Source organism: Barbus barbus (genome assembly GCF_936440315.1).
Source record: "Barbus barbus genome assembly, chromosome: 36".
Classification (NCBI taxonomy): Eukaryota; Metazoa; Chordata; class Actinopteri; order Cypriniformes; family Cyprinidae; genus Barbus; species Barbus barbus.
Genome location: NC_136714.1, coordinates 10,690,929 through 10,714,777, shown reverse-complemented (window position 1 = coordinate 10,714,777; position 23,849 = coordinate 10,690,929). Strand labels below are relative to the sequence as shown.

Here is a 23,849-nt window from a genome sequence, read left to right as displayed (position 1 = left end):
CATGTTGGCTGGCCAATCAAGCACAGTAATAATATTGTGGTCAGAAAACCACTTTGAAGTGGTTTTGGCACTGTGTGCAGGTGCTAAAGTCCTGCTGGAAAAGGAAATGAGCATCTCCATAAAGCTTGTCAGCAGAAGGAAGCATAAAGTACTCCAAAATCTCCTGGTAGACTGCTGCATTGACTTCAAGCAGCTTGGGTTCTGTGCCTCTCCAGTCTTCCTCCAGACTCCAGACCTTGATTTCCAAATGAAATGCAAAATTTACTTTTATCTGAAAAGAGGACTGTGGACCACTGAGCAACAGTCCAGATCTTTTTCTCTTTAGCCCAGGTAAGACGCTTCTGACGTTGTCTCTGGTTCAGACGTGGCTTGGTAGCCCTTTTCCTGAAGACGTCTGAGCGTGGTGACTCTTGATGCACTGACTCCAGCTTCAGTCCACTCCTTGTGAAGCTCTTCCAAGTGTTTGAATCAGCTTTGCTTGACAGTATTCTCAAGCTTGCAGTCATCTCTGTTGCTTGTGCACCTTTTCCTACCCAAATTCTTCCTTCCAGTCAACTTTGAATTTAATATGCTTTGATACAGCACTCTGTGAACCGCCACACCTTTCAGTAATGACCCTCTGTGACTTACCCTCTTTGTGGAGGGCGTCAATGTTCATCTTCTGGATCATTGCCAAGTCAGCAGTCTTCTCCATTATTGTGGTTTCGAAGAACAAGAGATACCCGGACTTCTGTAGGGATGGTCATTAATTGAAACTCAAATTCAAATATATTGAGATACTGGATTTTGGACTTTCATGAGCTGTAAGCTCTAATCATCGAAATTAAAACAAAAAAACTTTTGAAATGTTTTACTTTACATGTAATGAATCTAGAAAATATGAAAGTTTCACTTTTTGAAATAAGTTACCAAAACAAATTCTAATTTTTAAAAATCTCTTTTTTAGATGCACCTGTAATAGTGCATACAAGGTTGGTTTCTAATGCATGCGCTTTCAGTTTTGAACATTAACAATACGGTCATGTAATAAAGTATCTTTTTGGTAGTTTACACAGTCTGTAAATACCTATTCACTGTTAAAATCAGTTTAGGTTCAACTTTATTGTCATTGTGCAGTGAACACAGAGCCACTGACTGCACAATGACAAGTGTAATATAATCTGAATGTAATGTAATATAAATAAATATATATATTTTACACATTATAACGTTATATTTTTCACAGTATTTGAACCTTTAAACATGAAAATATATAGCTATCTTTTAAATTTTAGGATGGAGTTCCCAGCACTTTTCGTCAATTCAATGTGTGGAAACTGATAGGCTACGTTTAATTTTAATACCCATGCTTTAAAAAAATCTATTATTTTAAAGCATGGGTATTAAAGCACTTTTTACACCTCTGGTTATGTTTTTTATTTACCAGTTGGATTTGTTGAGATGGTTTTGCGTAGAATGGTTGATATGAAAATAAATCATTTATCGAAATACTATACTATAGACGTCACCTTTCACGTTGACTGGAAATGCCCTCGAAGCTGATTGGTTTAATCCCGCGGATGGGCGGGGAAATGGGTGTGTCATAGTTTGTTTATACTACGTCACCTACCACTTCAGCGTCTAAACGTAGGCGCACGAGCCGCTGCTGAGTACTCAACAGACTTAAGACATCGGCGCCTTCACTTTCAGAAACCAAGAGGTAACTTTTCACTATTTTAAATGTATTAAACATCGTTTTTTGTTTTTGATAACTAAGAAGATAGTTTTATATTAGTCCACCGTGATTCTGTGATACAGCCTGGATCCATTATTGCACTAGCGCTATAGGGTTATCTGATGCAATCGAGCCCGTGCATGTAATTATCTTGTCAAATTAACTTACAACCACGACATTAACTATATTACATAAAATTATATTTTGATGCATGCATTAGCCGTGCAATGATAAAAAAAAAATTAAACGTAACGTTACATTAGATTACTGCACTCTTGTCAACAAACAATTATGTACACATGCATCCATTGTGAATATAATAAATACGAAATAAATGTCATTGTTTACACGTAACGTTAATACTGTTGCAAAGATCCGTCTATCCTGTGCATATTATTTATCTTAATTTGTTACATGTCTAATTATAAAAGAACACCTTCAGTGTTGTCGATCTCATCTATTCGTCGTTCTGTTATTCTGGAGGATTATTTATCAGTGAGATGAATCCTGTGGCGAGCGTGAACGAACATGTGATTAAATAGGCTATAATTCAAGTGTCTGTTTACATTTTTGTTCCTCACATTTGCAGTGTATATTTAAGATTTCCACAAAACGTGCCGGTTTTAGGTTTAGGCGCGTTTCATTCATTGAAGCGAGTTTCCGCTCATCACGGGCACATTTGGACATTGCAACCGGAAGTTGTATCTATTGTAACAGTTGCATCAGCCCAGAACTGGCCAGATCTCACACCTATCCCTGTAACAAATGACGCTGTTTTAATATTACAACAGAGGGGTACCTGATTCATCCCGTGACGCTCGTTATATTTTGTTTGTGTTGCCAAATATTTGACCTTCTAAATATTCCATTTTAAGATAATTTGCTGTGTTTTGGCACATGCTGATCGGTTTTTGCTGGTTTAATTGACATCAGACCCAACACGGTGCTGTTTTTAGTAGAGACCAACCACCAATGTTTAAATGCTTTTTATAACCAACATTTAGAACTGATTAATAACAGTAATTTCTATAATAAAAAATTATCATTACTACATATTTGCCACTTGAGAATTAATGATTGAAAAACTATTATGCAAATAAATTAACAAATTATTTAAATATAAATATCAATACATTATTATTGAATAAATTAAATGGGATATTTTTCCTGTGAACACCATATGGCATCTGGGTGCTATTCTTTAAAGACCAACATCAGTAGTTCTGATATTAAAGAACCGATAAACCGTTAAGTAGATACTGGTAAAACATTGGTTAAACAGATTTTCAATCTCAACCTTTTCATATTTTTCAATCTCAGATTAAGGGGAAAACATTTACATTTAGTCATTTGGCAGACGCTTTTATCCAAAGCGACTTACAATTGGAGAATACAAAAAGCGATTCATCTTGAAGAGGCAATCAGACAGAGGAAGTGCTCGTAACGCCAAGTCTCAGTCATTATTCAAATAAGTACAAGCTAGTAAGGGAGGGAGAGAAAGATAGAGGGAAAGAGTTTTTTTTTTTTTTGGAGTTTAGGATGAAGTCAAGTACTTGAAGATTGACAGGGATCCGGCGTTCCGGATAGGGGTGGGTAGAAAACAGTGGTAGATGATACTGTTGCTGGGGTCGACAATATAATTGGCCCGGTGGCCCGGACGTACTTTTAAAACCGTCAGGGCCACCAGATCGCTCCAACCACTAGCCCGGTGGGGCCAGTAAAAATAATGCCTCGATTAAAAAAAGTCTAATTTCACATTAATTACCTGTGGTTCTGTGTTTTGATTTCTGTTCAATCGTCTCGGTAACCACCGCTAACACGTTACGTGATCCCGACAGTTTCAGATGCAGCGGTTTATGCGCTCCGTGACGTCTGCACCGCCTTGCTCGCTCCCACGGTTACGCGCGCAAACTGCACACTGCTGCTCAGCACCTACCTATAGCTATTAAGCTAGGCTACATGTTTCTGAAACCCCCATCAGAAGGCAAGGAAGAGAAAATCACCAGAGGAATTGAGGGAAAGCGAAAGGGAATACGAAAAGAAAAGGCAGAGAAAGTTTCAGCCCCAGTGGCGAGACCGCTGGAATTAGCTGGGCTTAGGGTGTGCGATATGACGATTTTTGATCGTGGACGATCTGCTTTTGAAGAAATATCGTAGTATCGTGCTACAGCGACATTATGTCAAATACAGTTCTGGTCTCCGTCTCTATATACTGTACAACACGACATACAGCAGTAGAGTTACTCTGACAGGACACTGCACTTATTCGCGATCGCAAAAGTACATTATTTGCATACAAGCCTTGCTGGTTAAATGTTTAATTCGCGCGCTGGTCTGACGTGCACTCATACACCTGAAGCACGCGCACTAAAAAGTCTGTCTAACAGCGCCTGATTACTCAACGAACTTATTTTTTGCGCTAATACTGTCAAAACACACAAGGTTTACATACAGACTGAGTTGGTTATCTCTAAAATGAAAGTAAATAGTTAAGAGAGAAACAGATGCGTGCCTGTACTGTATATTAGATGCGTGCAGCTCTTAAAGGGACAGGACACTAAACATGCTGTCGACTGTCATTAAAGGGATAGTTCACCCTAAAATTTAATTTCTGTCATTATTTACTCACTCACATGTTGTCCCAAACCACTATTAATTTCTTGTGCTGAACCCAAAATAAGATATTTTGAAGAATGAGGGTAACCAAACAGCAACTGTTTGGTTTTCCACCTTCTTCAAAATAGCATTTATGTTCAGCAGAAGAAAGAAACTCATTCAGGTTTAAAACAACTTTTGAGTAAATGATGGTATAAAAATAAAACATTATGACAGAATTGACATACAGATGACAATATTTATTTTTGGGGGAACTATTAATTTAACGTTAACAAAACAACAAAACACAAAGAGAAAAATCACTCACTATTCTTGACTGAAAAACTTGAATACAGTTGCTTTAGGAATCAGTCTATCTAGTGTTTTATTTTTATATTTGTTCATTCAATTTCATTGAATGCTCTGCTAAATACACCTATTGTACCTGAAAATAAAGCACCGTTTTTTTTATTTGTATATTATGTGTATTTGTAATGTGTATCTTTGTTCTTATTTTTTAATAAGAAAGATAGAATGATGACACACATTTTTATCTTCGCCCACTTTGGCCTAAATATCTGCCATGTGTTTTTTTTTGTTTTTTGTTATCTTGAAAGGCTTTGTCTTTCTAGTTTGGCTGTAATGCTCAGACAGCTTGTAAAACCAACATGACAAAGAATCGTGATAAAATCGTGAATCGTGATATCACGATTTTTTTTTTTTTAGAAATGATATTTTTCCCAAATCGCCCACCCCTAGCTGGGCTACGATCAAGAAAAAAAGAGGTTTACTGTGAGCTCTGCAGATCAATGCCCACATATGCAGACAAGTAAGTTAGAGAAAAGTTAACGTGTATGAAACCTATGGTATGAACATAATATAATGAATTGCTGTGTGACTACGGAGAATGAATCCTATGCAATAGGTTTATTTGCACTTGTTTCATGTTTTTGCACAGTTTTGCTGCACTTTGCAATAAACCTACCTTAAAAAAAATAAATGTTATTCATGTTGTTCAAGCAAACTGTTCTTTTTCGTGATTATTGGGATCAATATCCGACGCGTTGACCTGGGCCAGTGAACTTCAAAAGACACTGGCCCGGAGGGCCAGTGGCAAATTTCCCTTATTGTCTACCCCTGTGTTGGCTTGCTGTAAGAACTTATACATTTAGCTCTCTTTACTTGTTTATTGTACTTTTTATAAACTTTAATATTTTATGCAATAGCATAGGTTGAACAAATTCACAGTTGTCAGTTAATCCCTCAAGTTTATTCAATTTGAAGGATCTCTGGCTGGTATTTTGCACAATCTGTGGAGCCCTGTTAAGGGGGCTGTGTGATGTCATTAAGCCAGCTATTTGAGCGGTGGCCAGGCTCATTCACAGCAGTATGTGCCACCCTGAGGCCTGAATGAGTCCATTTCATAACCATGAATAGTTAAGTTCTTGAGGAATGAAGCTCTCATGCTGGTTTCTGCTTGTAATGTGGCACCCTTGGCCAGTGGAACCTGTGGATCCCTAAACAGTTTTGTAGTATCTCCTTCTCTACGGCATTTCTCGTTGTTTGGTATAAGAAATATATATTCCCGTGCTGTGTTTATATGCACTGCATGTAGACTATTAAATGTCCATTTACCCACAGATATCACTTCATACTTGTGTAGCTTTATCAGTGCTAAATCAGCTATAAGGGTTATTGGAAGTATCAAGAAGTAATACTGATCCTGATTTATTAAGAAGCAGAGCCTGGGAATGATTGTTCCTAGCAAATCCTGTCAAGAGGAGTAACTTTATTAAGACTGGATATGCCTATAATGTTTCTAAATGGGTCAAATGTATCATTTTTCATGTCACATATGGTTTATTACATTATGTAATCACCCAATGTCATAGTTCCAGGGAAATTGTACTTATTAAACATTGAATAAGGGGGTTGTAGTGTTTGTTTTGAAATTTTAGATGTTGAGCTAACACATTTACTGAGTTGTAATAATACAAAATCCATTCTGCAGAAAAGCAAACCAAAACAAAAACAGCACCTAATGTAAACCAATGGAGTCCTCGCTCTCCTGTTAAGAAGGTTAACCAGTTGGCGGGTCTTTATGTAAACCTCTTAGAATCCATTGAGGTATTTATTTTGAGAAAAGCCCAGTGAGTCACTTTAAAACACTAACATCTCACACTCATGTATGGGTTAATTGAACCATAGACATGATGAGTCCTGTAAGAGTATAGATACTGTAGTGTGTGTGTGTGTGTGTGTGTGTGTGTGTGTGTGTGTGTGTGTACTTCAACGTTCCTTCACGTCTAAGCCTGTGCATTCATTGATCATCGTTGTTGCTACTAGCCTGCACATCTAGTGTTTGATAAATAATAAGTGGGTCAATGATATTCCTTTTTTTGGCCCAACTAATAATTTATTTAAAATGCTTAAATGTAAAGGAAATTTCTGAAAAGGAAAAATTATCTAGCGTAATCTTATTGTTTTTCAGAAACAGAAGTATTTTAACAATGCCTTATTCAAATTTGAAAAACCTAATTATTGGCACATGGTGCAACTTAATATTTATAAATGGAAAAACTCATGATACTAAACTATAAAACAAAATTTATACAATTTTATATAAACTTTAAAATTGCTAAAACTATAATGAAAGAAAAGTATAATAAAGAATAACAACTGAAAATATAAAAATAAAAGTAATTGATAAATAGCTGCTATTGCCATATATTAATAATGATAATATAACTGTGGTAATATAAGTATATTGTTTTTTTTAACTTGATGGTTGCACCACATGACATTGCGTTTCAATGTTTCTTGAAAATGGTATGAAAGTTTTGCAAAACCATATGAAACCAACATGAATATAAAGATAATGTTTCTTGCCACATGTGTTTTAGACTAGATTTTGAGAAGATCCTTATTTCATTCACCCAAGTTTAGCCAAATTGGAGAGTTACACTAAAATGTGTAGGTCTCGTTGGTGTGCCAGTTTCCACGGGATAACCGATGTCATGGCATTCATGAATTTCTCACGGCCAGATCAAAAGCCTTACAGAATTAATTTTGCCTACGTGTCACTCAGCCATCCTCGTGGAGACCACAAGAAAAAGATTAGTGCTGCCGCCCTCGCTGTGGCCTATCATAGATGTGTGTACAGTACGGCCCAAAAAGAAACTCCTGGTAGGGAACATTTTCAAGGCAACTGATATGGGTGCACTCCATAACCTCCACGACAGGTCAAGGCTCCAACCTGGTAAAAATGGAGACATAATTCCGGACTTTCTCAACTGCTAGATATTTCAGTGCCACATTTAATATGTCGTATATGTGTATTAATTTCACGACAATGAAAAGCAGAGTAGTGAAAGAAAGCAGCTATTGTATGCATTGTGTAAGACCACAACAGTGGCTTAAAGTTCTGAGCTCTTGCCCGGACTGAGCTCGATTCAAACCGCTAAGAATCTTGCCAGCTGCTGTGCCAAGTGAAACAGACCACCTTACAGATAAAAAGAGTCTATTTCAGCCCCTCCATTGTACGGTGAATAACAGGGATGTTTTTGTTTTTCCCCCCTCCTCTGTCCTCTTTGTCAAACCTGACTTTGATCCGGCACATGGGGTTCTTTGCGAGCATTTCCACAACTTTCATGAATCCATTTTTAGCGATTTCATTGTTCTAGTTTTGTTGTTTTTGTGACAAGTTTTATTTATAAGTATTAAATTATTGATCTCTGTCATGGGCCGGGAAGGTGAATCGTCACGGCGGTTTGTGAGAAATGTAAGAAGACAGAGTGCTCCATGCTCCAACTTTTCTTCACTGTCGTTGCATCAGTGTTTATGTGGTTTTAATAGCTGTTGCTGCAACTCAAGGTTCAATCGTGTCCTCATTTGCACGTGTTTCCAAATCATTTCTGTTTGGCATCGCTGTAAACGTCACCAGTAAGAATGATGAGCTAGGTAAAGAACTGTCTGTCAACATCAGTGTACTACTGCTTGCTCTGACATAAACATGACCATGTAACCTGATTAGCTAGCAGGAGTGTTTTGGAATCAGACAGCTCCGATAAGGAGTCAAGCAAGGCAATAAGATACTGAAACATTCACACAGAACAATGTGGAGATTGTTGGTAGAGTGCAACAGTCAGTACATTTACATCAGCAGTTATAATTTCGCTACAGAAAGTTTGGCGAAATATGCCTGAGACAATGGGTAAATGAATATTTGAAGGATTTCTTTCAGACGTGCAAGATCTTTTCAGACGTGTTAGTATGTTTTACTATGATTTAGAAATTATAGTCTTTAAGAATTATGAATATGAAAGCAGATTATGTTGCAGTCACATTAGCAGATTTTTGGCGAAATCTTTGTTTGGATTCCTGTTGAAATGACTGGGATTTTTGCATACATTTTTTTCCATAGGAATTTCAAAAATATCCATGATAAAAATGTTCTATGCTAAATCACAGCAGTACTTTTTCGCAGATCTTCATGTGATTGGGAATTGGGAGTTCACTGCTCATGGTTCTCGTTTCTGTGGTAACATTGACTTATCTAATTGGTAGATCCAAGCCAGTGTAGTTCTTCTTGTTTTTGTTTTTTTTAATTCACCCTGTTTTGTGGCTTTTATGGAAGCTATTATCATTGCACTAAAACCTCAGATCTCATTGTAAGTCTGTATTGACAAGTTTATACCTTATCATTCAAAAGTTTGGGGTCAGTAATTTAAAAATAAATAAATTAATACCCTTATTTAGCAAGTTGCCTTAAAATAACAGTAAAGGCAGTTTATAATATTACAAAATATTTCAAATAAATGCTGTTTTTTTTTTTTTTTTCACAAAATGTTAAGCAGCACAACAGTTTTCAACATTGATAATGTTTCTGAATTACTGTTACTTCTTTCTTTTCTTTTTTAAATAAGTGCAGACTTGGTGAGCACTTTAAAAACATTAGAATCTTACTGACCCTACATTTTTCAACAGTTTTGGTTGTGAGCAGCACAAAACTGAAATTTCACATTCATGTCATTTAAGTTGTTGCCTGACTTTTCCTCTGGGAATATTACTTTACTGGATCAGTGTGTAATTGATTCCATTTTTATATCAAGCCCTAACCGACTATTTAATTAGAGGGCAGAAATCTGAAGATTTGGGACAAATCCTTCTTCCAAAGAACCTCTTATACTCTGGGAATACTTTGTAATTCCTTACGCACTAGGAATTCTGAGAATCACAAAATGATGCATTCACTGAAATTTGGCAGTGAGGTGTGATGAACATGAAGTAAAATTAGACATGTCCTGACTAAACCAGTTAGATCAAACCTTAGTGTACTGCCTTGGGTAACTGACTCGCACACCCAAATATGTCTAATTCTTCCTTCCTCTTCTGTGTGCTCTTCTAGGCGTATAAGTAACGGAGAGCTCCTAAGAACAAGCACAACCAAGAACTAGTCACCTCATTTCGCATTAATCATGGTGGACAAATTGGCCTCTTTTGGACATGCGCTGCTGCGCCGTCGTGCGCTGGACTGCTCTGGGGAGGAAACGCGGTTCGCTCGGTGTCTGTCCACTCTAGATCTGGTGGCGCTCGGCGTGGGCTCCACACTTGGCGCTGGAGTGTATGTGCTGGCTGGGGAGGTTGCGAGAGAGAAGGCAGGTCCTGCTATCATCTTATGCTTCCTTGTGGCCGCACTTTCCTCCATGCTGGCCGGACTGTGCTATGCAGAGTTCGGCGCACGAGTCCCTAAGACTGGGTCTGCGTACTTGTACAGCTATGTGACCGTGGGAGAAATCTGGGCCTTCATCACTGGTTGGAACCTCATCCTCTCTTACGTTATAGGTAAGTGTGTCCAGTTCCAGTTGATAATGATTTTAAAGAAATCTATTGTAGCTATAACTGCAATAAAAAGCTGGTTCTTGTTTTCAGGTACAGCTAGTGTGGCAAGAGCATGGAGCTCTACGTTCGATAACCTGATTGAGCAGAAGATCTCGAACTTCTTCAGGGCTTCTATGGCCATGAAGGTTCCTGGGAAAGTTCTTGCAGAATATCCGGACCTGTTTGCCCTCGTTCTCATCCTGCTACTGACTGGTGAGGAAATTAAAAATAGAAATTATAATTTAAATATGGTATCCAAAGATTTACAGCTTAGATGTTTCATTAATTAATAACAAGAAATGTAGAGATGAACAGAACAACCACTTGGTAAACACTAAAATATATATTTTTTAAAAATTAATATGTTAATATAAAACATATTTTATAAATAAATATGATTAAGGATCCACCGATATTAAAATTCTAGCTAAATCGATTTTTAGTTTTTTTTTTTAAGAGTTGATAACTATAATTTAATAAACTTAAAAATGTAAGTTCTATATTTGTGTAAATAAGTAATAAATAAAAATCAACCATGTTACAAGTTGTTACAAGTAAATTTAGGCATCACAACAATATTCATAATTCATTTGGATATTAGCTAAAGCTTCATTTACATTGTTCATTAAATTACAGATTCAAAAGATTAAAGTGTTAAATATTAACTTTAAGTGACGATTAGATGATGAAAAAGATGACGCAGATGCAAAAACGGGAAATGAGCATTCATAATTAAATATTTGATGTTGGCCGATGCAGATAAATAAATAAAAAAACTAATATCGACATCTAAACGGTGTGGTACCTATATATTGTGCATATCAAGTAATACATTTATGTAGTAAAAATTTAATTTAAATTAAAAAATAAAATAATAATTGTGACCTTATGAACATTTATCCTCAAGTATAAAGTTTAAATGGCATAATCAGTACACTTGCACTCTGTATACATTTAAGTAAAAAACAAATGTTTTTAATGTTTTAATTATCATTATTAAAAAACAAACTGATTTAATAAATACAAGATTTGTGATTTCCTCCTCAGGACTGCTAGCTTTTGGTGTAAGTGAGTCTGCTCTGGTGAACAAGATCTTCACTGGGATCAACCTGATAGTGCTGGGCTTTGTCATCATCTCTGGCTTCGTCAAAGGCAACACCGCCAACTGGAACCTCACATATGAGGACTTTGTCAATGATACGAATATCACCGACCCAGAGTAAGTTTGACATGAAAGAATCCTGCCCATCGTTTCAGCAACAAGCTGCTATTGAACTGGTGCAAATGAGGATCTCTTACAGTTGTGTGGTGGATAATGTGATTTCGTGCACAAAATACATGCAAGAGATTTGACAAATCCATTTGTTCTCACAGATTGGTTGAAAGCACATTTGGAAGCGGAGGTTTCGCGCCATTCGGCTTCAGTGGCATCTTATCTGGCGCAGCCACCTGTTTCTACGCCTTTGTGGGTTTTGATTGCATTGCTACAACAAGTAAGTCTTTTAAATGTCGTAATTATAGAGCACGAATACTGAATGCTGAACATTTTGTTTTTGTTTCTTCTGAAACTTTCTGCAGGGTGAGTCAGAAATGTATGTGGTTCATTTTAACTTTATTTCTTCCTGTAGGTGAGGAAGCCAAAAACCCCATGCGCTCCATCCCTGTGGGCATTGTGGCCTCTCTGCTCATTTGCTTCTTTGCTTACTTTGGTGTGTCGGCTGCTCTTACGCTCATGATGCCCTACTACAAACTCAACACCCAGAGCCCCCTGCCCGAGGCCTTCAGTTACGTGGGCTGGGCGCCAGCACGCTATATCGTATCCGTTGGTTCACTCTGTGCCCTTTCGACAAGGTAACTCTTTTGACCTTTTAATGTTTCCATTCATGCGTTTTCCATTTATCTGAATCTGTGTTTAATTTTTATCGTAGCTTGTTAGGCTCCATGTTCCCCATGCCTCGAGTGATCTACGCTATGGCAGAGGACGGGCTGCTCTTCCGTTCCCTCTCTAAGATGAACAAGAAAACCAAAACTCCACTGCTGGCGACTATTGCGTCTGGAATAGTGGCAGGTGAGAGACGTTTTCTGTTTGTGTTACAACATGTCCTAACTATGCAGGTGTTGCTTTAATTTTTGTTCACACTGAAAATGAGGCAGCCAGTCAGAACATACTTGTTTGTTTAATATACAGTTATGTGGGTTTTGGACCGATGAGATTTCACTGTGGGCGGAGCTACCCAGTGCAGTGCTGCAGAAATGGAAACAAATGTTTGTTTTTGTGGCAGCTACTGATAAAAATGTATATTTACACGGTAGCAGTAGCTTTTATCATTACGTTTCTGGATAAGACGTGCTGTTTAACCTTTTAAAGGTGGTGATGTTATGTAAGATTTGATATGGATGGATTTTCAGACATGTTTGTTTGTTTTTTTTAGCTCTCATGGCATTTCTGTTTGATTTGGCTGCTTTGGTTGATCTCATGTCCATTGGGACATTGCTTGCGTACTCTCTGGTGGCCGTGTGCGTTCTCATCCTCAGGTAGGTTAAAACATCACAAACACCATGAAATGGGTCTGCTACTATCAACTACCTAAATCGTTAAGAGAGGCTATATTGTACATGTTTTTCCATGAACGTATGATGTTAAATCACCGTTTGTTGCCCCAAAAAGCAGTCATAATTTAATATTACAAGACCATTTCCATTTAAAATCTGTTTTTGCTATGGTACCTTTAAGACTCTTACGTGTAAATTATTACAAAAGTTTGGAGTCTGTTAGAAGTCTCTCTCACTAAGACTGTGTTTATTTGATCAAAAATGTAGTAAAATGGTATTATTGTTCAAATATTACAATTTAAAGTAACTGATTTGCATTTAAATATATTTTAAAATGTAGTTTATTGCTGCTCAAGAAGCATTTCGTGTCATCAATTTTGAAAAGTTGTGCTGCTTAATGTTTTGGTAGAAACCGCGATACATTTCTTTCATGAATAGAAAATCAAAAAGAATAGGATTTATTTGAAATAGAAATATTTTGTAATATTATAAATGTAAAGTTATAAATTATATTATTAATTGATCAATTTTATGTATTCTTTCTGATTAAAAGTATTTCTTTAAAAAAAGACTTTCTGCCCCTGTATTTTTGACTGTTACTTTATGTAAAATGATTAACAATGCTGCATGTCATGTATGCACTTGGTTTGACTCAACCGATCTTTGTGTCTAGATATCAGCCAGGCAACCTGAGCTCTTCCAGTCAGACTGAGAAACTGGTGGAGTTGGTCGGTGGGGAGAAAGTGGCTGTATGTGGAGATAGTGGAGATGAATATGGCATAGACCTGGATGACAATCCCCGCAAAGAGAAATTCTCCCCAAAACTCTTCATGGTTCCTTCCAAGGACTCGCCAACTGAAATGTCAGGAACTATTGTCTACGGCACAACCGCTTTTATCTGTAAGTAAAGATTTGCTTGATTGTCTTGATGAATGAAAGAGACATTTAAAGAGATAGCTGACCCCCCCCAAAAAAAAGACCAAATAAATGCTTGGTGAGCACAAAAGCCTAAAAAAAGCCTCAACTTTTGATTGGTACTGCAGTGTATGTATAGACCCAGTTATTTGTATTTATTTCATTGTGATTCAGTGATATAGTTGGCAATGATTTGGCTCATCCTGAATCTGTTAAATATTGACTAATTCTAATATCCTCTTGTCTGTGTAGCTGTGCTGATCACTGTGCTGTGCATGGTTTTGGCTTTGCGTCTGGACGCCATCATGAATCTGGAGATCATGTGGGTGATGGCGTCTGTCATTCTGGTCCTGCTGTGCATCCTGTGTGTCATTGTGATCTGTAGGCAGCCTGAGAGCAAGGAAGCTCTCACCTTCAAGGTACCAGATGTCCTCGTTATTGATTTTGCCTTTTATTATGCTATAAATCTTTGCCTCGGGCTTGAACGTAAGCACTGAATGATGTAAAAGGAAATGCGCTATTAGAACACGGATACTCATAGACTTAAAGGGACAGTTCAACCAAAAATGAAAGTTCTGTCAGCTTTAACTCGCCCTCATGTTGTCCCAAACCTGTATGAAAAAATCAAATGGAATTTGTGGAGAGGAAAAAAACACCTCCAAACTATGATTCCATCCAGTCTGAGGATTTCAAACATGTTTAATATTTTGAGTTGATTTTAGATTTTAAATTGATTTTAAAAACAATAAAAGATTTCATAGGGTCTTATAAATGTCATTTTTGTTCAACTTTTAATAAATTGTTAAATTGTAAAAGTTTCATAAATTGATTAGACATGTTTTTTAATACCAAAATTTTATTTAACCATTAAAATGGAATCCAGAAAATATGGAATGGGAAAACAAAAAAGGAATTTGGGGGAAACAAGACAATGCCTCCAAGCTATGATTCCATCCAGTCTGAAGATTTCAAACATGCTTGATATTTTAAGTTGATTTTAGCAAACAGTTTTCATTTGTCATGTGTCCCATGCAACAAGGTGCACATTTCTGCACGAGTTTGTGTTTAGAACGACCTGAAAGTAGTGTATGATGCTCATTTTTGCTCTGTAACCATTTACAAAACCAACAAGTCTGTGATGCCTGGTATTTTAAAATAGAATCAGAATCAGAATGAGCTTTATTGGCCAAGTATGTTTACACATACAAGGAATTTGTTGTAGTGACAGAAGCTCCATAGTGCAACAGAAAGACAGCAACAGGACAGGACACAGATAATAAAAGAATAATATACAAATATCCAAATAGGCAATGTACAAAGCAGCTAAAACACAATATATAATATAGACAACTATGCTACAATATGCTTATATTTTAAAAGTCATACATTGTTCTGACCTTAAATCAAAATCTTCCTGTGTGCAGGTGCCTCTGTTGCCCTGGCTGCCTTTGTTCAGTATCTTTGTCAACATCTATCTCATGATGCAGCTGGACATGGCCACCTGGTGCCGCTTCACAGTGTGGATGGGTATCGGTGAGTACATCTGTTCATTTAGCTTCTGCCTGCGATAGCGTCCTGTTTGTTTCCTTCATTCCAAACCACCCACTTCTTTTCTCATGTCCGTTCCCAGGTTTCGCAATCTACTTCGGCTACGGCATCTGGAACAGCACCGAAGCCATGAACCGCTCCCTTCGAAAATACGAGCCGGCCCTTCAGAACAAAAGCCCCATATACCTAGGCGGTGAGGAGCGTGAGGTGGAGGGCATTGCTCATTGATAGGGATGGAACGACGGGCATGTTGCCCTACGCATTTTCATTGAAGTTACAGATTTATTGTGAAAACGTGGCTCATTTATTGTAGAAACTGCCCCAAACATCTCAATTGCTAAAAGATTCTTTAAAGAAACCCAAGTGTTTTCCGTTAGAGGTTGTTGTGCAGCCTTGGCCCTCCAGTGCTGTAAATGCTGGTAAATGTCCTGCTGCAATCGCTAGTACTGTAATGGCCATATTGTCTGGCAGACAATGAGCTGACTGTGTACAGAGTATTTTATTGTCAGGATCGAGCTCCAAGCGCGTTGTTTGTGCACCTTTGGGTCCAAAATGGTCTCCTTCCTCCACCTGGTTTCCCAGAATGAGGTTGTGAAGTATAACATCGACCCCTAGTGTTCAGAATTTGAAAATGGCAATACCGTTGGACAGTATTTGTGGTAATTGGTTACTCTTAGACAGAAGAATTGAAGAAGTGAAACTGAAAAAAAACTGACTGAATGCTTTTAGACATTTTAATAAAATCTCATGAGTTTGAGAGTTGTCCAAAGAGTGTATGGATTGAAAAATGGCTTTTATTATCTATGACGGTGTGTTATTAGCACTGCTGTATGTTGGAATATTGTTATTGGCCAATGTGGTATAAAATGCTAGTATTTTAAAGTGTGTGTGAGAGAGAGAGAGAGAGAGAGAGAGTTTTGAATGGATTATATAAGGTTGCGCCAGAATCTGTTCCAATATTTCCAATAATTTAGTCAATACTAAATTATTTTTGGAAAAAACTATTTTATATGGACATGTATAGTTTACCCATCCAACTCCTTAAACTTGATGATTTTACTTTGGCATACTGTATCACAGTGTTTCTAGACAACTTTTATGGAAGGTTGCCTTAGTAACTATTGTTTCTGCTAAAACGACTTCACTACCGTTCAAAAGTTTTTTGTTTTTGTTTTTTTTAAGAATTTAATACTCTTATTCTGGAAGGATGCCTTCAATTTAAAAGTGACAGTAAAGGCATGTATAATATTTAAAGATTTTTATTCCAAATAATTGCCATCAAAGAATCTTGAAAAACAAAGTAATTATAATAAAATTATATTAAACTTGCAAAGTATTAAAATATTAAAAGGTGGCATTTTAAAATAGAAAATGGTTATTTAGAGTTATAATATTATTTCATAATTTTACTGTTTTTTTTTTGTTTTTTTTTGTTTTACAAATAAATGTAGCCTTGATGATCATTAATCTTCTATCAAAAGCATTTACTTTTGAACGGTAGAGTATCTACGGTTATCTGTACCAACTGGTAATTTGATAGTACTTGAAAGATTCTGAAAGCTTCTTCTATTGTTTGAAGGAAATATCCCATAATAATCTTTGATTTTTAACAGTATTAACTGTAATCTTTGAGCAGAAACTATAGTTACTGTGCTGACTTACTGTAATAACTAGCTCACAGGTCAAGGGTGAAACCTAAACTTGACTGAAGACGTAAAGAAGCAAGCTTTCAGCTGCCTTTCTTTCATATCTGAAGGTTGATACTTGAGAACAAAAAGTGTCACTATTTTTGACCAGAATGTTTTTTTGTTTTAGTTTTCTATTGAAACTTGTTCTTGGCAGCTTGGCTGTTGAGCTCATGTACATTTTTCTATTTCATTGTTTATTGTAGAGAATTTGTAATGTAGTGGAATACTAGTTTACTGTTGCTCAATCAAACTTATCTTGTGCTCTCATCATACCTTTTTGATATTTTATGGTATGAATATTTAAGCCCTTCAGGATGCTGTTTTGTTTTGTTGTTTTTTTTGTTCAGATAATCGGAGAGCAACAGAGGTTTGTCTGTGCAACAGAATAGCGTAGAAGTTGTTTAAAACCACTATTTTCTAACCCATTTTGTCTTTAATATATTAACATTGACTTCATTAGAAACATATTTTGTATAGCTTTCTCTATTATATGTGTTTCACAATCAGCTAAAAATGGTTTTGTTTACATGTTCCAGAAATGTAAAGTTTAGGATGTAAACGTGTCTGCTGACGCATTGTTGTCTGATCCAAGGTATTACAAAGTTTTGATTCAGTTTGGAGATGTATGTCTCCTGTAGATTAGTGCCTGATGTTTCAAATGTACCTCAAAGATGATTGGTAGATTTCAATACATAAGTCATATGCATTTGAGATACACTTATACATGTGTTTATCAGTATATAAATATATATTTTGTTTGTCTTTGGGTTTTTCAAATTGTAAATATTCATGCCATGTACAAAGAAAATGAGTTGTATTATAAAAATTCTGTTCATGTTTTTCCTTTTTTTTTAAATAAAATGTTTTCCAAAACATCAGAGGCTGTTTGTTGTGCAAAATATGAAGAAATCATTTTTAGACAAAATCTTTTGTCACACATTTTATTGATAGTTCATCTCGTCTCTCACACAAGATAATTAAATACACCGTTAATAGTCATTTCAGTCGGTTAAATGACATTGTATTAGTCTGTAAGTCAAAAAATGTACATCTCCGCAGCTAACCTCAAGTGACAGGCAACAGTTATGAAAGAGTGAACTTTATTAAGAAGAACCAAACCAGAAAAATCAGGGACATGATTTAACAGTGCTTTACAAATAGGTATGTTGCTAAAGTCTCTGGAAAAGTGTCTTTAGTGAAATCATGACCATTTTGAATGAGGAAAAAGCGGGAAACTCAAATGTGGCTCATAACTGAGCATTTTCTGAGAGATTTGCATGTAGTGATTTAAAATGCATTTTATTTAGTATGTATTGGATCATATCAACAATTTAACAATCATGAGGGTGCATCCTGAAGAAAAAACTGACTTCTCATATTCTGTATTATCAGAATGACGAAATGTGTCATCATCTCCTCATGAGGCGATGAGGTTTGACCGTAAGGAACGGAATTTCTCCCCCTACTGTTGAATTATTTTAATCAGAGGTCCCAGCATATAAATAATCAACATTCAAAACATTGGAGTTGGTAAGATTTTTTAATGTTTCGAATGAAGTCTATTATTCTCACCAAAGCTGCATTTATTCGATCCAAAATACAGTAAAAATGCCAATATTGTGTACAGTTTGAATGTTTTCCACTTTAATATATTCCTGTAATAGCATAGTCACTACTCCATTCTTCAGTATCTCATGGTGCTTCCGAAATCCTTCTAATATGTTTATTTGGTACCCAAGAAACACTTCTTATAATTATCGATGGTAAAAACAGTTGTGCTGCTTAATATCATTGAGGAAACCATTTTTCAGGAGAAAGTTGAAAGAAGCGAATATATTTAAACCTCTGTAATAATATTGAAGTTTTTACTGTCACCTTTTATCAATTGATTGCATCCTTGCTGAATAAAACTTGGAACTTCATTCAAAAAGAAATGACAGAATATTATTATTAATGAGCATCGTAAGTGAACACATTAGGGGCTATTGAGTCCAATGGGACGTTTGGATTGGTGTGGTCCTCCTGTACATGCTCTCAAATGATCCATCATTTCTAGGTGAACTTTTGGTTTAAACTTCAGATCACTCTTTGCTCCAAAGGATCAGTGTTTCTGCATTTTTTTACTTAAACGGTTCCCACAACTCAGTTCTCCAGGTTCCATCCTGCCAGACTTGCCAAAGCTCCAGGAAATTCACATTTGCTGATATTTAGGTCATTATCTGAATTGGCTTTGAAGAGAATAGGAACTTTATTTGAAGTAACTATGAAAGCAGGAAACATTGATCGAGGGGACGAGAGTATTTGTGGGTTGTCAAGCTAAGGGAGAACGACAGCACTGGTTTTGCAGTGAAGGAGCATGATACAGAAGTCACTTGATCAACAGAGGCAGCGGCGGTCGCTCTTGGTCACCTCCTCAGATGAGTGCACCACGTTGGGCACGAAACCGCTCTTAACACCCTCCCAGCCCTCCTGGATGGTGATCTCACCACTTTTGACTAGATCGTAGATATCGCGCGTCAGCTCCGTGAAGGCCTTCTCTACGTTTATGGCGTCGCGTGCCGAGGTCTCCACGTAGCGCATGCCATAAGCGGCTGCCAGTTTCTCGGCCTCCTGCTGGCTCACCTGCCGCTGCTGCTCCAGGTCACACTTGTGGCCCACCAGTAAGAAGACAATGCTGTGCGGCTGCACGTGACTGCGCGCTTCCTCTAGCCATTCGTGGACATTCTGGAAGGAGCGGCGGTTGGTGATGTCAAAAAGCAAAAGGCCACCCACTGAATTACGATAATAAGCCCTTGTGATAGATCTAGATCACATACAGAGGAGAAGAGCAGACGAAATCAGACAGGTGGTCAAATCATATAAATTAACGGCTCTGGATGAGCAGTATTTTATATTAAAAAGGATGAATTCATTTGTATTAAATAATCGATTAATCGCATCCAAAATAAAAGTTTTTGTTTACATAATATATGTGTGTGTGTTCTGTGTATATTTATTATGTATATATAAATACACACACATGCATGTATATACAGTGCCCTCCATAAGTATTGGAACAGTAAAGACAAAATTGCTCTGTTGGCTGTGGAGTCAAGACATTTGCAAATATGATTAAAAGATGAATATGAGACAAAACTACAGAATGTCACATTTTATTATTAGCCGTATCAACACACATGTTTTACCAAATAAAAAGAACAGCACTTTTAGAGTTCATCCCACTCATTGATGTGAGCATAAGTATTGGGACAGTTGAACATAAGGCAGATATTAAAAGCTATTATTTATTTGCAGATCCCTTGCACACAATCACAGCAGTGAGTCTGTGACCCATAGACATCACCAGACTCTTGGTCTCATCCTTTGAAATACTTTCCCAGCCTTTATTGCAGCCAATTCCTATTGTTGCTTGTTTTGGGGAATTTCTGCCTTTACTCTCCTCTTCAGCTGGTGAAATTCATGTTCAAACAGATTTAAATCTAGGCGAGGCAAGATGATTTTGTACCCTTCCAAATTCATTCTGATACTGTCATCATACATTAAGTCATCAGTAAAGTTGAGAGGGCCTGTTCCAGAGGCAGCCATGCATGCCCATGCCATGACACCACCTCCACCATGCTTTACAGATGAGGCTGTATGCTTGGGATCATTGCAGTTCCCTTTTTTTCTCCACATTTTTGCTTTCCCATCACTTAGATAAAGGTTCATCTTTGTCTCATCGGTCCATAAACACAGTTCCAAAACTCTTCTGGCTCACCTTTGTGCTTTTTTGCAAACTCTACTCTTGCCTTTCTATTTTTGGTGCTGGTCAGAGGTTTGCATCTTGCTGTGTAGCATCTGTAATTCTGTGTCAAAGTCTCCTGAGGAAATAGTCAGAGCATCACCCCAGCTTTCTGGAAGTTCTTGGTGATTTTACAGACACGTCTTCTAGGATTCATTTTCACAGCTTTTATGATTTGTCTGTCATCATCAACTGTTGTTTTCTCAGCCGATTAGGTCGTTGGTTGCTGGTGTCGCTGGTGGTTTCCAAACTCTTGATTTCTCCATGCCCTTTGTTTTTGCTAGAGCTCTAACTGACTTCCTCTTTTCTTTTATCATCCAAATTGCTTGCTTTTCTCTCAAAGTCAGCTCCCTCATCTTCATCCTGGTTTGTGTGTGTCATCATCGAATGCAAGATTCAGAATGTAGAAGTAATGGATATAACTGATACGACACATTCCCTGCTTTTAATATCTGAAGAATTAATGCAACAGGACACAGCTGATCACTTAGAAAGACCTGTGAGGCAACCGTTCCAATACTTATGCTCACATCAGATAGAGGGATGAAACTCTAAAAGTGCTTTTTAGCTTCTTAGCTGGTAAAACATCTATGTGTTGAATCACCCAATAATAAAATGTGACATTCTGTAGTTTTGTCTCATATTCATCTTTTAATCATATTTGTAAATGTCTTGACTCTACAGCCAACAGAGCAATTTTGTCTTTACTGTTCCAGTACTTTTGGAGGGCACTATTACTATTAAATTTATCTTTCTAATCTTCCACTGAGACCGGATCTAGTATAGGAATTTTAAAAACTCAAATAGGAAATTCTATATAAAAAATAGGTTTAAGAAAAGAAAAGTATTGAAAGTTTGAAGTATAAAAATATCCAGATTGGGAACCAGATTACTTGTGAGGAAAATGTCATGGTCTTTGTGTATATAGTTACAATAATGTGTAATAAGAAGCATTTGGTACTAAGACAAACTTAACTAGTAAGTGTTATTTACACAAATATGCACTTAACTTGTAAAATAAAAAATTGTAAATTATGAAGAAAAACAAAGATTTTTGGAGTACATTTTACAAGATAATACTATTCAAGATATTCTACTTTAAAATTTATTTCATGATTTCATGTTTAATTCAGTGTAATTTGCCATTTCTTTTTTATTAGTGAAATTTAATTTCTGAGTGAAAACTGTTTTTACACCAATTTTTTGTGTAATAAGTGCACAGTAATATTTCTTCTGTCAGTGTATTAAAATGTTTTATTTGTGTTTAATGTCTGAGAATGCATGTATTGTCCTCTTATAAGGAAATGTTGAAATCAAATCAATGAAACTTACTTATTAAAAACTAAAATGTAAGGCCATTCCAACATTTTGGGGGGGGGGGGGGGGGGGGTTAATAATAAAAAAAAAATCAATAAATAAAATCATAAAATTAACTTCCTGCACGATGAAGTCATTAAGCAACTGTGTTAATGTGTTTAGTTAGCTTAAGTAGCAGCAGGGAAAGGGACGTTCTCATTTAGAGAGCATTTGATTGGTCAAAAAATCTGTGTAGTGAAGGATGAGGCATCAATATTTAGCCTTGTTTTTCTGGAAGAGAAAGACTATACATTTGGAATGCATTTATCTGCCAAATAAATTATTTTGCCCATGTTTAGGTGTATGCTAGCATACAGATAGTCTCAAAGCTAAGAAACATAGACTAAAAGCCACAAATCTCCTATTCTGAATTGTTTAAACAATTAGAGAATGCAGGTAGCTGTGATAGCAACATGTAAATGTCATCAAATACCACCAGATGTACCTGAATCTCTCTTGGCCTGCCGTGTCCCAGATCTGAAGCTTGATGCGTTTGCCTGGTTCAATCTCAACCAGACGAGAGAAGAAGTCTACGCCAACAGTAGGATCAGACACCTGTGCAAAACGTCCTTCTGTGAAGCGTCTGATCAAACAAGACTTCCCCACAGTCGAGTCGCCAATGACAATCAGCCGGAACTGGTACAGCCATATAGCTTCCATATCTTATTTGATCTGTCAATGAATAACAGTGTTTTGATATTAGATTACACAGTAATAAATGTTTTCTGAGTATGTAGTTTAATAGTTAAAAAACATTATGTAAACATTTACTTATCCTTAATTTTTTTTTGTGTGTAGGCTATTATTCAATTATTATTATGAAATTAATTTTTAAGGATCAGATCATGTAAATTATCAACTGAGCCTCGTTCTGTAAATGGACGACTATCATTCAAATAGGTTTTAGTATATTACCTTAATCCATATATGATGCGAGACCTTTAATTTGCATGGCAGTCCAAATTATACATTTATACTGATGTTGCAAATTGTTATAACTGTGATCAAATTTTCCAAAATGTGTCAATAAAATCCTTTTTGAGTAGGCCCATGTGAATCTCAGTGCTTGTATCAGACTTGAATTTTTATGTTATAATGTAATATAATTTATATGATTTCATAAACGTTTGACACGACCTCTTTAGTATCCGAACGATAGTGAATTTTATAACAACTTAGCATCTCTCGATATACGAGTTTCTAAAGCTAAGTTAGCTAAAGCATAGTAGGCCTATGAGTCGAGCATTGCACTTGTTTAAAGAAATCGCTCTCTGAACACATATTATTGTATATTTCGTGTAAGTATTACCTTGGTTATGCTTCTCAGTGTCTGAGGATGGCAAGCCCCATATTCTTCGCTGTCTTTTAGTCAGAAAGCGTACAGTACCGTGGCGTTCCCAGGCAAGGCATCCGAGCACACCCGAATGTTTTTGAGGATAAATGTGCAACTAGTCCCGCTTTGAATATGCACTAACTGACCAAACGAATGAACATAATCGACTGGGGCGTTTGCATTAAGCCCCGTTAGTTTCAGAATGCCCATAAATTCTTTGTAAATTCATATTGTCAATCGCATGATTAGGGATAAAGAGATGTTTGTGAAAATGTGCTGATGAAATGGCAGTATCATGAGCATCATATAGCCTGACTCATCCCTCATCAGTACCATTACCGTAATAACTGATAGAGCGACGCACTACTGGCGGTGTCGCAAATCTCTGCTCCCTCGTTCAGCAGCACTTCCAGGAGGCGTTATACTGTATGTTTATACTGGCAGCTACTGTTGAGCCCGACCACTGATGCTTATCATTAGTGACTT

The 23,849-nt window shown here is 36.8% G+C and overlaps 2 protein-coding genes across 2 annotated transcripts; one reads left to right on the top strand and one right to left on the bottom strand.

Annotated features, from left to right (window-relative positions):
• Positions 1-1,607: 1,607 nt before the first annotated feature.
• Positions 1,608-17,770, top strand: LOC306856352 (cationic amino acid transporter 3-like). The gene is made up of 12 exons (XM_079395589.1): positions 1,608-1,699; positions 9,717-10,153; positions 10,241-10,402; positions 11,237-11,408; positions 11,564-11,682; positions 11,818-12,040; positions 12,118-12,257; positions 12,622-12,724; positions 13,416-13,642; positions 13,910-14,076; positions 15,082-15,190; positions 15,288-17,770. The coding sequence occupies exons 2-12, from the start codon at positions 9,787-9,789 to the stop codon at positions 15,431-15,433; spliced, it is 1,935 nt and encodes a 644-aa protein (XP_079251715.1). The 5' UTR covers positions 1,608-1,699; positions 9,717-9,786; the 3' UTR covers positions 15,434-17,770.
• LOC306856353 (ras-related protein Rab-39B) lies at positions 17,239-23,681 on the bottom strand. Its single transcript, XM_079395590.1, has 3 exons — positions 23,340-23,681; positions 22,476-22,702; positions 17,239-19,696 (listed from the first exon to the last, which is right to left on the bottom strand). The coding sequence occupies exons 2-3, from the start codon at positions 22,688-22,690 to the stop codon at positions 19,270-19,272; spliced, it is 642 nt and encodes a 213-aa protein (XP_079251716.1). The 5' UTR covers positions 22,691-22,702; positions 23,340-23,681; the 3' UTR covers positions 17,239-19,269.
• Between the last annotated feature and the right edge of the window lie 168 nt (positions 23,682-23,849).